This window comes from Cicer arietinum, chromosome 7, assembly GCF_000331145.2.
Source record: "Cicer arietinum cultivar CDC Frontier isolate Library 1 chromosome 7, Cicar.CDCFrontier_v2.0, whole genome shotgun sequence".
Lineage (NCBI taxonomy): Eukaryota > Viridiplantae > Streptophyta > Magnoliopsida > Fabales > Fabaceae > Cicer > Cicer arietinum.
In genome coordinates this window covers 36463462-36476684 of record NC_021166.2, presented here as the reverse complement: position 1 = coordinate 36476684, position 13223 = coordinate 36463462, and the positions used below count along the sequence as shown (strand labels likewise).

The 13223-nt window shown below is 32.9% G+C and overlaps 1 protein-coding gene across 1 annotated transcript; it reads left to right on the top strand.

The window, feature by feature from the left end:
* The first annotated feature begins 5543 nt into the window (after window positions 1–5543).
* On the top strand, window positions 5544–9192 carry LOC101510464 (uncharacterized). Its single transcript, XM_004515965.4, has 4 exons — window positions 5544–5949; window positions 6575–6760; window positions 8360–8530; window positions 8838–9192. Exons 1-4 carry the CDS (start codon window positions 5692–5694, stop codon window positions 8952–8954), a joined length of 732 nt encoding a protein of 243 aa, XP_004516022.1. The 5' UTR covers window positions 5544–5691; the 3' UTR covers window positions 8955–9192.
* Window positions 9193–13223: the final 4031 nt, after the last annotated feature.

The following is a 13223-nucleotide window of genomic DNA, read 5'->3' as shown; positions in this document are numbered from 1 at the left end:
GGTTTGATTGAAACCAAGGTCAGCTTTATCGAAAATTCCTATTAGAGATCCCATGATGTTATGAAAGGTTTCAGTGGCTTTAATGAAGTTTAGTAAATCTATTTTGAGAAATTCGTTTTCATTTTTTAGTCGAACGTTCTCCGTTTGTAGTGCAGAACGTTCTTGACATTCTTGACTTTCAAAAATAATTCTTGAATCATATTTTTTAACAAATTATTTTTGGCCTGACTTTCTTCTTTTTCTTCTTTTTCTTCTTTTTCTTTATAAAATTGTTCTTTCAAAGAAGTATATTTTTGAATAAGAAGATTTGAGTCATTTAACAAGTTATCAAATTCTTTTCCCATTTGTTCACATAAATGACAAAGTTCAGAATTCATTACCTCTTCTTCCTCTATTTTTGCCATCAAGCATATGTTAGCTTCTTCTTCTTCTTCAGTTTCTGATTCTTCTGAATCATCCCATGTTGCCATCATTGATTTCTTTTTGAAGGGAAATCGTTTTGGTGGATTTTTGTTTGAGGGACATTCTGCTTTGTAGTGTCCTAATTTGTTGCATCCAAAGCATGTAACTTGACTCTTGTCAACCTCTGTTTTAGGAATTTTGTTTTGAAATCCCTTCTTGATTTGATCTCTTCTTCTCATCATTCTTTGTATTCTTCTAGTGAGAAGCACAATTTCATCAGCATCTTCCTGTTCATTTTCTTCCGTTTCTTCCTCTAATTGTACTGTGTTTTTGTCTTGAGAAGCTTTTAGTGCAATTGCATTTCCTTTCTTGACTGGTTTATCTTCTTGCAGCAGTACTTCATGTGCTCTTAATGTTCCAATTAATTCTTCCAGAGGCAGTGATTCAAGGTTCTTGGCTTGACTTATAACTGTTACCATTGGTCTCCAAATAATTGGAAGGCACCTCATGATTTTTCTTACTCTTTCTTGTACTGTGTAAGCTTTTCCAAGAGAACGCATTTCATTTACTATTGTAGTGAATCTTGAGTAAATTTCATCAATAGTTTCTCCTTCTTGCATTTCGAACAATTCGAATTTCCTTATACCAATGTCTATTCTTGTTTCTTTGACATGGCTTGTTCCTTCATGATGAGTTTGTAATGTATCTCAAACTTCTTTTGCAGTTGTGCATTCATCTACCCTTTCATTTTCTTCCCTGCTTAAAGCACATGATAAGAATAACTGAGCTTTAGAATTTAAAAGTACCTTAGCTTTATCATCTGATGTCCAGTCTGCTTCTCTTTTCAGGGCAGAGTTTGAATCATTTTGATCAACCCTTGGTGTGAAACCTCCATCTGTAATGATGCGCCACATTCTTGTGTCTTGAGATTTTAAGAACAGCTGCATTTTGTTTTTCCAAAAGTAATAGTCTGATCCATCAAAGAATGGTGGTCTGTTTGAGGATCCTCCTTCAACAATGTATTTTGCTTTCGACATTCTTCTAGATCTTTTCTCTAACACTTGTTAGGTGTTTTTGAACTTTCTAGAGACCGAGCTCTGATGCCAATTGAAGTAACAATGTCGATTTACAAGGAAGGAGGGTTTGAATTGTAAATGCACCTTTTAAAAAATTCCTGTTGAAACTTAAGAAAAATACTCAAGATTGATCTTGGTTATGAAAACAGATAACGTAGAACGTTCTTGGTTTTTGATGTAAAACAGAGAACGTTCATTGATTAGCTTAAAACAGAAAATCAGTTTATGTTTTATCTTGGTTAGTCAATTCAGTATGATAAATAAAGAGATAGGATAGAGAATATCACTCAAGAATTTTATCTTGGTTCACCCAACGTGGGTTACGTTCAGTCCTCACACTGTGAGATTTTCCACTATGTGTTTAAAAAACAAAGTACCTTCTTGATCTTACAACACCTAGTCTAGATCAACCTTGATCTATTTCAATCTCTATTATTTTCCACCCAGAAATCAATAACAACACCTATCTAACCTTGGTAGAATGTAATCTTAAACAAACTATGAAGAAACTCGTATAGTTTGAGTTTTTATAATTTGATTGTTTTGACAGAATCTGAGATTTCTCAACTCTTGTTTGAGAATTGATTCTTTACAAAGGATCTAATGATAATTGCGCAAACTAATATATGAATATGAATCAGTAGCTGTTTTGCAAAAAGCAGAATGTATGATTGCCTCTGTTTTGCAAAATTTCAAGTATGTATGTGATTGATTTATGGATTTCTTAGCACTTGAATTTCTTGTCTTGATTTGAGATATTGGCCTTCTATTTATAGGCTGTAGAGGCACTAAATGAAGGTACACAAGAGCTGTTGGAGAGGCTTTGCTTTTTGACTGAAACATTATTTCAGAACAAAAATAATCCTTCTTTGAAATAACTTTTTGACTTTATTGGTTTAGCATTTAAAGCAGTTTGTTCCTCTTTTAGAAAGTACTCTTGACGTTTCTTCATTGATCTTGGATGGTACATTCTCTGTCTTGAGTCTTGAGTGTAGCTAGAGAAGTTTGGAGATGAATTACAGGCTATTTCAGAGGAGATGCAGTGTTGTTGTTATTGTGTAGAAAACGGAGAATGATTAACGTTTTTGGTTTGTCAGTTTGAACTTTCTTGAGCTTCAATAATCATTCTGGAGTTCCTGTTTTAATCATTCTGGATTTCCTTTGCAATTGTCTTGTCATATGTCAAGATTAATCGAACTTTCTTGACATTTGATTTTTGGAGTTTGCAAACTGTCATGACTTTTGTCTGTCTTTGAGTCCTTTTATTTTTGAGATCAAATAGTCTTTTTGAGCTTGGATGAATCCTACTTGTTCCTTGCCATGTACTAATTAGATATGAATAAATTTCCAGGGCAGACTCTTTGTTAAAGAGATAGAAAAAGATTGACCAATATGCTGTGATGGACAATTTTTGAAGTTGGATTAACATAACATTTTAGAATCACAATTAACTTTCTTAATTAACCTTTGTTTATTTTCATCAAAACTTTAAATATAGAGTTTGTCTCAACAAAGTCTTCTTAAATAGCTTGACAACCCCAAACTTTTGAGGAACACAAACACTTTGACTCTACCAACCAAGTCTTCTGCCCACAACCTAACAACCCCAAATTATTGAAGGCACACTAACACCACTATCGGGTTTGAATACAAAGGTTTGGAACGTGGGTAGTTTCTTCTAACATGTTGATTATAACAATGACTATAACACTTTAAGAAAAACACTCATAAAATATTTATCATTCGAACAAGTGTTTCTCTCTTTGAACTCTAAGATAAATTTGAAATTTTGAGTTTGAGTTCTTTTACCCTTTTATGATTTTTCGCTAATCTTATTCTTCTGCCTTGAGTATCTACTTATATATAAAATTAAGGCTTCAATTTAGTTCTTGTTTAATTCTGAAATGTATCTTCATTCCTAGTTTGGTCAACAATGATCTTATTCAAAAGAAGTTCTAAACAAGATGTTTTTTGATAATATGTTTTTTAGCCAATTCTTTATTTCTGAATCCAATATGAGTAGTTCTTCTAGATTGATTTTGTTCATCTTTTATTCAGACTGAGTTTGTAAGTTCTTCATATTGATTATGTTCGCATTTTTTTCATATTGAGTTTGTAAATTCGTCATATTGATATTGTTCATATTTTGTTGTAGATAAATCTTGGTCAAATCTTCTTGTAAATATTTCATATCTTCTTGTGATTAATCCTGATCAAATCCTCTTCAAATTTTGGCCACATCTTCTTTTCAATTTGGTCAAAGATTTTCTTCAATCATAAATCTGAATATAATCTTATTTTAGATTTTCTTCAAAAATATTTGACCATATCTTCTTTTCAACTTGGTCAAAGATTTTCTTCAATCATACATCTGAATCAAATCTTATTTTAGATTTTCTTCAACAATCAAGTGATTTGTAATTCAAAGTAATTGAATTAGTTGATTAAAGCCTTCTAAATGAGAGGACTGGACGTAGTCAAGTTGGTGGTGAACCAGGATAAATATGTGTCAAATTATTTATGGGTTCGTTGTTTGCTACCTCTAAATTTGATTGCTTCTTATCCAAGTAATTCATAACAACCAACCAGTCTTATTCAAATTAGCATATAATTGTCAACTTTATCAAACATAACTCAACCTCCCATTCTCATGTTTGCACCTTCAACTTTCATATGTCACTCTGGTCACCACATTGGCGTAAATTGAAAACTAACATAAGTTTTAAGTTTCTCTCTACAAAAGCCACCTCTTTATTTTCTAGATATATCATACCTAATGACAAACATTAATCATACCTACAATTTATAATTATTTTTATTTTAATTAATTAATTAGCTTTTAAAAGATATTTTTTAAATAATAATTAATCAATAAAAAATATCTATCTAGTGCATGAATGTCTTTTAATTAATTGAGCAATGACAACCAGATGAATCATATATTATTATATAGCAAATCATAATTAGTGTATTAAATATTTTCAAATTTTGATTTAGAACATATTTAAGAGACACATTGATAATGAAATACATATTTCTCTTTTAAATAATTGATTAATGAAAGAACGTCATTTAACTAATTGATCAGTGAAAATATTAATTTCTATTGTGTATGATATATGCAGAAAATTAAAATTACTAAATTATAATTTCCTTCAAATTTTGATTCAATATTTAAGAGACACGTTGATACTGAAATATACATTTTTCTTTTAAATAATTGATTTACAAAAGACCATCGTTTAGCTAATTGATCAGTGAAAACTTTAATTTGTGTCGTGTATGATATATAAAAAAAAATTATAATTAATTTATTATGTTTTTTAAATTTTTCACGCAGAAAACATTCAAGAGACAAATTATTCATAAATAAATATTCATCTTTTAAAGACATTTTTCAAATAATTAATCATTAATAAATATTTATATTGTGTATGATTAATACTATAAATAGATTTTTAAAAAATACCCTACTAATAAAATAAATATATTTGCATTTGTGTTGTATATGAAGCAACCAATGAGAAATAGTTGTCTTTGGTATTATTTATGAATTTAATTTTCAAACATTGATAATTCAAAAAGTTTTACAGAGACAAATCATGACAAATTATTTGCGTGACTTTAAAAGTAGTTATGAAAAAGTCAAACATTATTAATAATTTAATAGGAATGATTGATTGACAATCTAAAAACTCTTTACATTAACGATATATATCAATTAAATTATATTATGAGAAAATACACTAAACTCCATTGAAATTCAACATCCAAAAAGCATTTTTTTTAATTCCATAAAAAGAGAATTTTATAATTAGTTGGACCATTGTAGACATAGATAATTTGTAAGACAATTTTGCCCTTAAATTAGTTGAGACAATTTAACTAGCATTTATAAGATGATTTAATTATTTTGGGTAATTAAAGTATTATTAAAAAGAATTTTTTGGTACTAATCAAGTTTGGTCAGTCTCAAATACTGATATTTGTTAAGTTGGACTTGTAAATTTAAATTTGAGATATTGAATAGTATTTATATCATTTCATCTATAAAGAAAAAAAAAGGAAAAAAAAAGTTCGCTTATCATATTTCACTCATCCTCGCTCTCGCTCTACATTATCCCTCCTTCCCAGTTAATAATAACGGAACAAAAGGATAGATAGATAAAACATCGCGGCGTGAGAGAGTGAGAGACAAACATCGTCAGCAACAATGGCCTTGCTATGTGCTTCACCATCATCACTCATGTTCCCTTCATCATCTTCATTCCCTCATCACAAGAATTGTTTAACAACTAAAACATCCCAATTCCCACTTCTATCCCTTTCATTATCTTCTTCTTCTTCTTATTCAATTCGTACCCATTTCCCTCCATCTTTCCTTGTCCATTCTCAGCAAGACTCTTCCTTCGTCGCAGAACAAGATCCACGATTCATCTGTGTTGAACCTGAACCCCGTTTTAAAGGCCCGGTATAACCCCCCGTCCCACTACTCTCTTTTTGTTTATTTGATTTACCCAGAATATGCTTTGGATTATTTATTTAAAAATGTTTCGTAACCAAGTTTCGTGTCTCCATAATCTTCTCTGATTCCATCTTTTCTGAATTTTGTTATGAAGGAATGAAACTAGAATAGAATGTGATTTTATGGTAATTAAGCCTTGTTATCTTCTCGTCTGGAATTACCACTTTAACGTTATTCATTTCTTGTAATTTGAAGTAAATTAACTCTAGATTTCCATGGCTACTAGTAATTATGCTCACATTTTGTTACATCTAATTAGGTTAATTAGCTTGGAAATGTATTCTTCCTTTTTTTCTATTTCAATTTTTCAGTTTTTTTTTTTTTTTTTTGGCATTATTGAAAGTTTAAAATGTTTGAAATCTTTACTTCAGTGTTCATATTAAGTAAATTGATCTGAAAACTATGTGGGTTTTTGTGGAGATTTTAAATAAATAAAAACCCTAGTTGCATCTAAATACGATATTTATTAATGTCTGGTATTATTTTTAGTGCTTATAAACTTTGTAGAATTGTTTTTTTTTTCGTTTTATTAAACTTGAAACTGCCTTACCGAAAAAACTAATAATTGCAGGACATTTGGAACACGACATGGTATCCAAAAGCTTCGGATCATGTCAATACAGAGAAAACATGGTACATTGTTGATGCTACAGATAAAGTTCTTGGAAGACTAGCATCAACAATTGCTAATCACATTCGAGGGAAAAATCTGGTGACCTATACACCCAGTGTGGACATGGGTGCTTTTGTAATTGTGGTATGTGTTTTTGCATAAATTATTTGTCATGTAGTCTACCAAATTTATAGAAAAACATATAGTTGGTGTTGTCTCTGTCTATTTGCAATTGGCAATGCAAGTGCTTTTTTTATGTTATAGAAGTCATTTTCTACTTGAACATCTTTCTTGTTTACTTTTCTTTTAAATGGATGGAACTTATGCAATACATTTAGCCAAGTTTTAAAAGAGAAAACTCTGTGGTGCAAGAGTCAATAAGGTGTTTTCTCAAACTTCCCATAGTGTGCAGCGTAATATAAAGTTAACCCTCTATTCATGATGGACTGTTGTAATTTGAAGCAGTCAGGGTGAGTTAAAACTAAAGGAGTTTTTTCAAATTGACCTATAGCTGAAGCTTTAAAGGGAGTTTCTTGCATTTTAGCCTTTTCTTTTTGTGGTAGGTCACCCTGAAATGGCACTATCATATTCCTCAAATTGTCATTATTGCTTTGATTGAAATTGGTATTTTATTTGTAAAAGAATAAAGATAAACCCCATTTGCAAAGATATAGTGCTGCAGAACTTCAAGGGAATGCATCTTCGTTTGCCCAAAGTCCTCGGCACTTGTTAAATTGTCAAGATATCTCTTCCCTATTATTACCTGCCCCCTATATTATGTGGGGAAATTATAGAGTCCCCTATAAAAAGGTAATTAACTGAAAGGGGAAGGGCATGATGAGTGTGAAGTGGGAATTCACGGGCTGAGTATTGAGTTGATTCTCATCTCAGTAGGGGCCGGGCCTCTCTCTCATTGAGAGTGTCATTTAGCTTTTATCATTCTGCAAGGAGATTGTTCTTTCCATCCATTGTTAATTACTTTACTGTTATATTCATCTTGTATAGAGAATTAATCCTCTTAGCTTGTCATTAATTCTGTTTCCATCAGATTTAGTTTATCATACTGTTTGGTGCCTATTATATTACATTGTTTGGATAGTTACTGTTACTGAAGATTCCTTGTAATTCTAATATCTTCTTACCATTCTTCCTTTTCTTATCCTAAATACTCTTAATTAATGAGTGGTTTACTAACACATTGTTAGCCATTTTCTATTCTCTAATAATGCCATATTTGACAAATAAATTTTGATCACATTTCACCTTTTTGTATGTTGGTTCTCAACTTAATCTGTAGTTAATGTACTGCTTTATAGCATATCCTGAAAAGTCTAAACGAAGCAGCTCTTAACCTTGTCATGTGTGAATGTTTCTCATTTTTTTCGATCATAATGGGAAGGTGCACGAAACATTGTTCTTTTTGTTACTTTAATTTGATGTTAAGGACTCTTCCGGTTTTTACTTATTATAGATTTTAAGAAAGTTTATTATGCATTTGAAGTTTAGTTTTAAATATAGCCATGATGACGACTTACAATCAGAGGACAGCTTCAAGTTTTCCTTAAAGAAAGTAAACATATCGATAAAGAAAACAGGATCTCCTTTAAAATGCTTGTATTTGTGATACTACTCGCATTTCACATGAATGTCTATGTTTAGCGGCCCTATCCTTCTCTTGAAGATTTATGCTAGGAATATTGTCAATAATGTTCTAAACTCTATTATTTTAATTGGGTTGTGTAGATAAATGCAGAAAAGGTTGCTGTAAGCGGGAAAAAGAGAACCCAAAAGCTTTATCGGAGGCACTCAGGTCGACCTGGTGGTATGACAGTTGAGACATTTGACCAGCTGCAGAACAGAATTCCTGAAAGAATTATTGAACATGCTGTTCGAGGCATGCTTCCAAAAGGGAGGGTAAGTTCAACAAAGTGGATTGTTTTTTCAAGTCACTTCTGAAGTAGACATATTAAAATGGATCACTGATGCATGGCAATCATAGAGAAATTCATATAAATCTACACTGACATTAATTTTTTCAGAAGGACTGAATATTTCTTATATTCATGGTAAATAGTTTTTGCTAGGTCTCTGTTGGTGATTGTATTTTCTAAGGATGGTTCCTTATCTCTTTATAATCTTGTTTTTTGAATACTATTTTTTTATACAAAAAAAGGGCTTCACTTTAGTTGAATCTTCAGTAATGAAGGGTTGGTGTATGCAGCTTGGCAGGAGTCTATTCACACGCCTGAAGGTTTATAGCGGCCCAGATCATCCGCATGAGGCGCAGAAGCCGGTCGACTTGCCCATAAGGGATAAGAGGATACAGTTGCAGAGATAAGGTCCTCGGTGTTGAATTGAGCATGGAATGAAATATATGACAAACGCTGATCATTCTTATCCATTTCACTGAAAATCGAGATTCTTGCTTTATCCATATTGTCTGTAGAGGTCTCTCATTATTGTATTTTTTTCCTTCGGCCAAGGTCCTTTGTCGAATGTATGTAAGAACTTTTGTTTTGGGTACCTTTAAGACATGTAACAGTATTAAATATGCTTGCAAAAATACATTTTTCATCCTTGATGGTCTTATCTTTTACTTGAATTAAATTTCGTCATTTATCTTTTTTTAGAGTTAATTTAGTCCCTTATCTTTTTTAAGTGACTCGCATTAATTACTTTTTCATGACTGATGTTAATCATCTAACATACATTAAAGTAGGTTGTTGAGGTGTATTGATGACGTGAAATGTAAATTGATGTGACCACTTCAGAGCAAATCGACAACAAAGAAGAGAAATAACGTTGACGAGCAATGAAGAAGCCAAAGACGCCATTGAAAATTAGCATAAGATGCAATTGAGACATAACTCAAAGGAGAAAAAAAATGCGATTTGTACTGGGACACAACTCAGGTTACTCCCATTTACTCCCATAATCGAAAGATCTAGATTCTTTTTGCATGGAGAATGAATGATTTTTTTATACCCTTACCTCTATAATTGATATTTTGGGAAGAAGAATACATGTTCATCTACTATTGAATGCAGTCTATGTCTTGGATTTGGAGAATTTTTGCAACGTGAATTTGAGAATTTTCTAGAACCCTATCCTTGTACTTCAATTTTTGGGATTTTCACAAGTTATAACTATTGTTGGCAAACAGAAGGACTAATGTTAGTAACTTCAAAGATCCAGGACTAAATTGACTCAAAAAATATAAATGATGAAATTCAAATTCACATAAAAGATAAAGGTGGGTGTATTAGCAATATTTTCATTTCAAAGAAATTTTATGTCTCTTGTCTTTCACATACTCAGTTAAATTGTGTTAAGATTCTCACATTTCATACGATATGATATAAGTGTTATAAGTGAGGTTCAACCTAAGTTATAAAATGGTATCAAAACATATCTTAGATCTGTTAGGTCACTTGCAATTAGGTAACAACTATCGGGCCACTCGAGTCATGCTTCAAACATTCACCCTTGACATGAGTAGGGTGTATTAAGAATTTCACATTAGATAACATATGACCTGAAAATGTGTTTATAAGTGGGGGTAATTGTCACATTACAAGCCGTATTTATATGGGTTGAGTTAGACTCAACCCAAATTCTAAGATGGTATCACAACTTATCCAAGATCTGTTAAGCCGTATGTTATTAAGTCACCGATATCAATCCAAAATCTAAGATGGTATAAAAGTTTATGTAAGATTTGTTAGGTCACCTACTATCAGACTACTTGAGTCACGCTCCATATGTCAAGTCTTGGGCTAGAGTTGAATGTGTTAAAAGTCTCATATTGAATGATATATAGCCTAAAAATATGTTTTTAAGTGGATGAAAGTCTCACCTTAGAAACGATTTTGCAGGAATTAAGTTAGGTTAAACTTAAATTCTAACAAAGTACACAATTATATTTACAGAAGCTGAAGTGGGAGTAACATCACCCATATTTGTTAGAGATTAATTGATTCACATCTAAATCCAATTAAATTACACTCTATGATATTTTGTTAAATTTGTTGTTCAATTACCTCTAAGAATATCTTTTAATTTTATAATAAATGATGAAATAAATGATTTTACGAAAAATTTAATTAAATTTAAATATGTTTTGGTCTTATTCACTTTAGGTCTAGTAAGTGGAGTTGTTCTATTTAGACCGACTTTTGACATAAATACAGAGCTTCGTATATCGTATATGAACATATATACTATTTACCGTGTTAAATTAAAAAAAAAAAAATCTCATTAGCTAATTGCAGTTTTAATTAACCACTAAAATCTAAGTTATTACGTATTAGTTATGTAACACCCCGATTTTCAAAGCGAGGGTGTATTTTTTTTTTCAAAACAAATTAAAATAAATCAGAGAATTAAATAAGGTAATACCTTTGGATAAATAATTGAGTCATTATAATTTACAAGCAGTGGAAAAGTTTCTCAAAATATGAATCCAAAGTATTTACACAACAACAAATGATACATGGAACCCATTCAAATAAGATGTCATACTGACAATATTAGTAAAGGTACAGTTCTCCAGTTCAAAATAACGTAATCTAAAAAAACATCTGTTCCCTCTATGTCATCCTAATCTGATCATTCTTCAAAAAAAAAACTATAGCTATACACCCTGAGTGATCTCCACGCGTCCCGTGAGATCCTCCTAACATAGCTCCAGTCAAGCATTCCCATCTACATTCCCATCCGTAGGGTACGAACCGGTAGGATCGTCCTGGCTCTCATCTGAGGGCAAAGCCCAGATTTCCACAATAGTTGTAAAGGGTCACCAACCGAAATTAACAGTTAACACATAACATTTAAGTTTTCAAATGCACAAGATAACCTTTCAATCTAGCATGCACCTTAAAAGGGTTTTCCATATGCTAAAAGTTCATATAACACTTGCCAAATAAAAATGAAATCAAAATAAAGTTCTCAATCCATCAAGTAATACATAACTAACCAAGACATTGATAAATCAATTGAGCAATCTGTTATCTAACTCAAAATAAGAATTTCTACTAAGCCAATCGATTTCCACATCGATTTCCTGAAGGTTTTTAGTGAAATTTGAACTCTGGGCTTAATTCAATCGATTGGGCAATCGATTGACAGAATAGCTGAACCACTGACTTAATGCCAATCGATGGCCAAATCGATTTCCAAATCGATTTCTTAAATGGTTTTGAAAAACATATTATAAAATCAATTGGCAAATCGATTATGTCAAATTAGGGAAGTCCCTGTAACTCATCCAATCGATTGAGAAATCGATTTCCCTGCATATTCTTCCAAAAATGCATAAACTAACTCAAAATCATTCATACACAATTCCACATCTTAACACTTAGCAATTCCTACGCGATCACCACGACAAATTGGGTTTCGAATTAGTTTTGCAATCCATCACACTTACACACAATAATCAATACATAACACTTAGCAATTTCAACACAATTACCACGACAACTCAAATTCAAAACACTCAATCATAAACTTGAATCAAACACGACTCGCGTGCCAAGCACCCTAATGCAATGCGTATATGCCAAAATGCATGGACTCGGAATTCCAAACCAAAACCCTCCTCGAAGGGCCGTAAATCATAATTGTACCGCCTATCGCAGGCCAAAGTACCAATTACCAAGGTGCCACCTATCACGGGTCTGCACGATTTACTAAAAAGCGTAAACCATAAACGTACTGCCTATCACGGGCCCGTATCGTTTACCAAGGTGCCACCTATCACGGGTCTGCACGATTTACTAAAAAGCGTAAACCATAAACGTACTGCCTATCACGGGCCCGTATCGTTTACCAAGGTGCCACCTATCACGGGTCTGCACGATTTACTAAAAAGCGTAAACCATAAACGTACTGCCTATCACGGGCCCGTATCGTTTACCAAGGTGCCACCTATCACGGGTCTGCACGATTTACTAAAAAGCGTAAACCATAAACGTACTGCCTATCACGGGCCCGTACCGTTTATCGAGGTGCCACCTATCACGGGTCTGCACGATTTACTAAAAAGCGTAAACCATAAACGTACTGCCTATCACGGGCCCGTACCGTTTATCGAGGTGCCACCTATCACGGGTCTGCACGATTTACTAAAAAGCGTAAACCATAAACGTACTGCATATCACGGGCCCGTATCGTTTACCGAGGTGCCACCTATCACGGGTCTGCACGATTTACTAAAAAGCGTAAACCATAAACGTACTGCCTATCACGGGCCCGTACCGTTTATCGAGGTGCCACCTATCACGGGTCTGCACGATTTACTAAAAAGCGTAAACCATAAACGTACTGCCTATCACGGGCCCGTACCGTTTATCGAGGTGCCACCTATCACGGGTCTGCACGATTTACTAAAAAGCGTAAACCATAAACGTACTGCCTATCACGGGCCCGTACCGTTTATCGAGGTGCCACCTATCACGGGTCTGCACAATTTACAAAAAAGCGAAAACCATAAACGTACTGCCTATCACGGGCCCGTACCGTTTATCGAGGTGCCACCTATCACGGGTCTGCACAATTTACAAAAAAGCGAAAACCATAAACGTACTGCCTATCACAGGCCCGTATC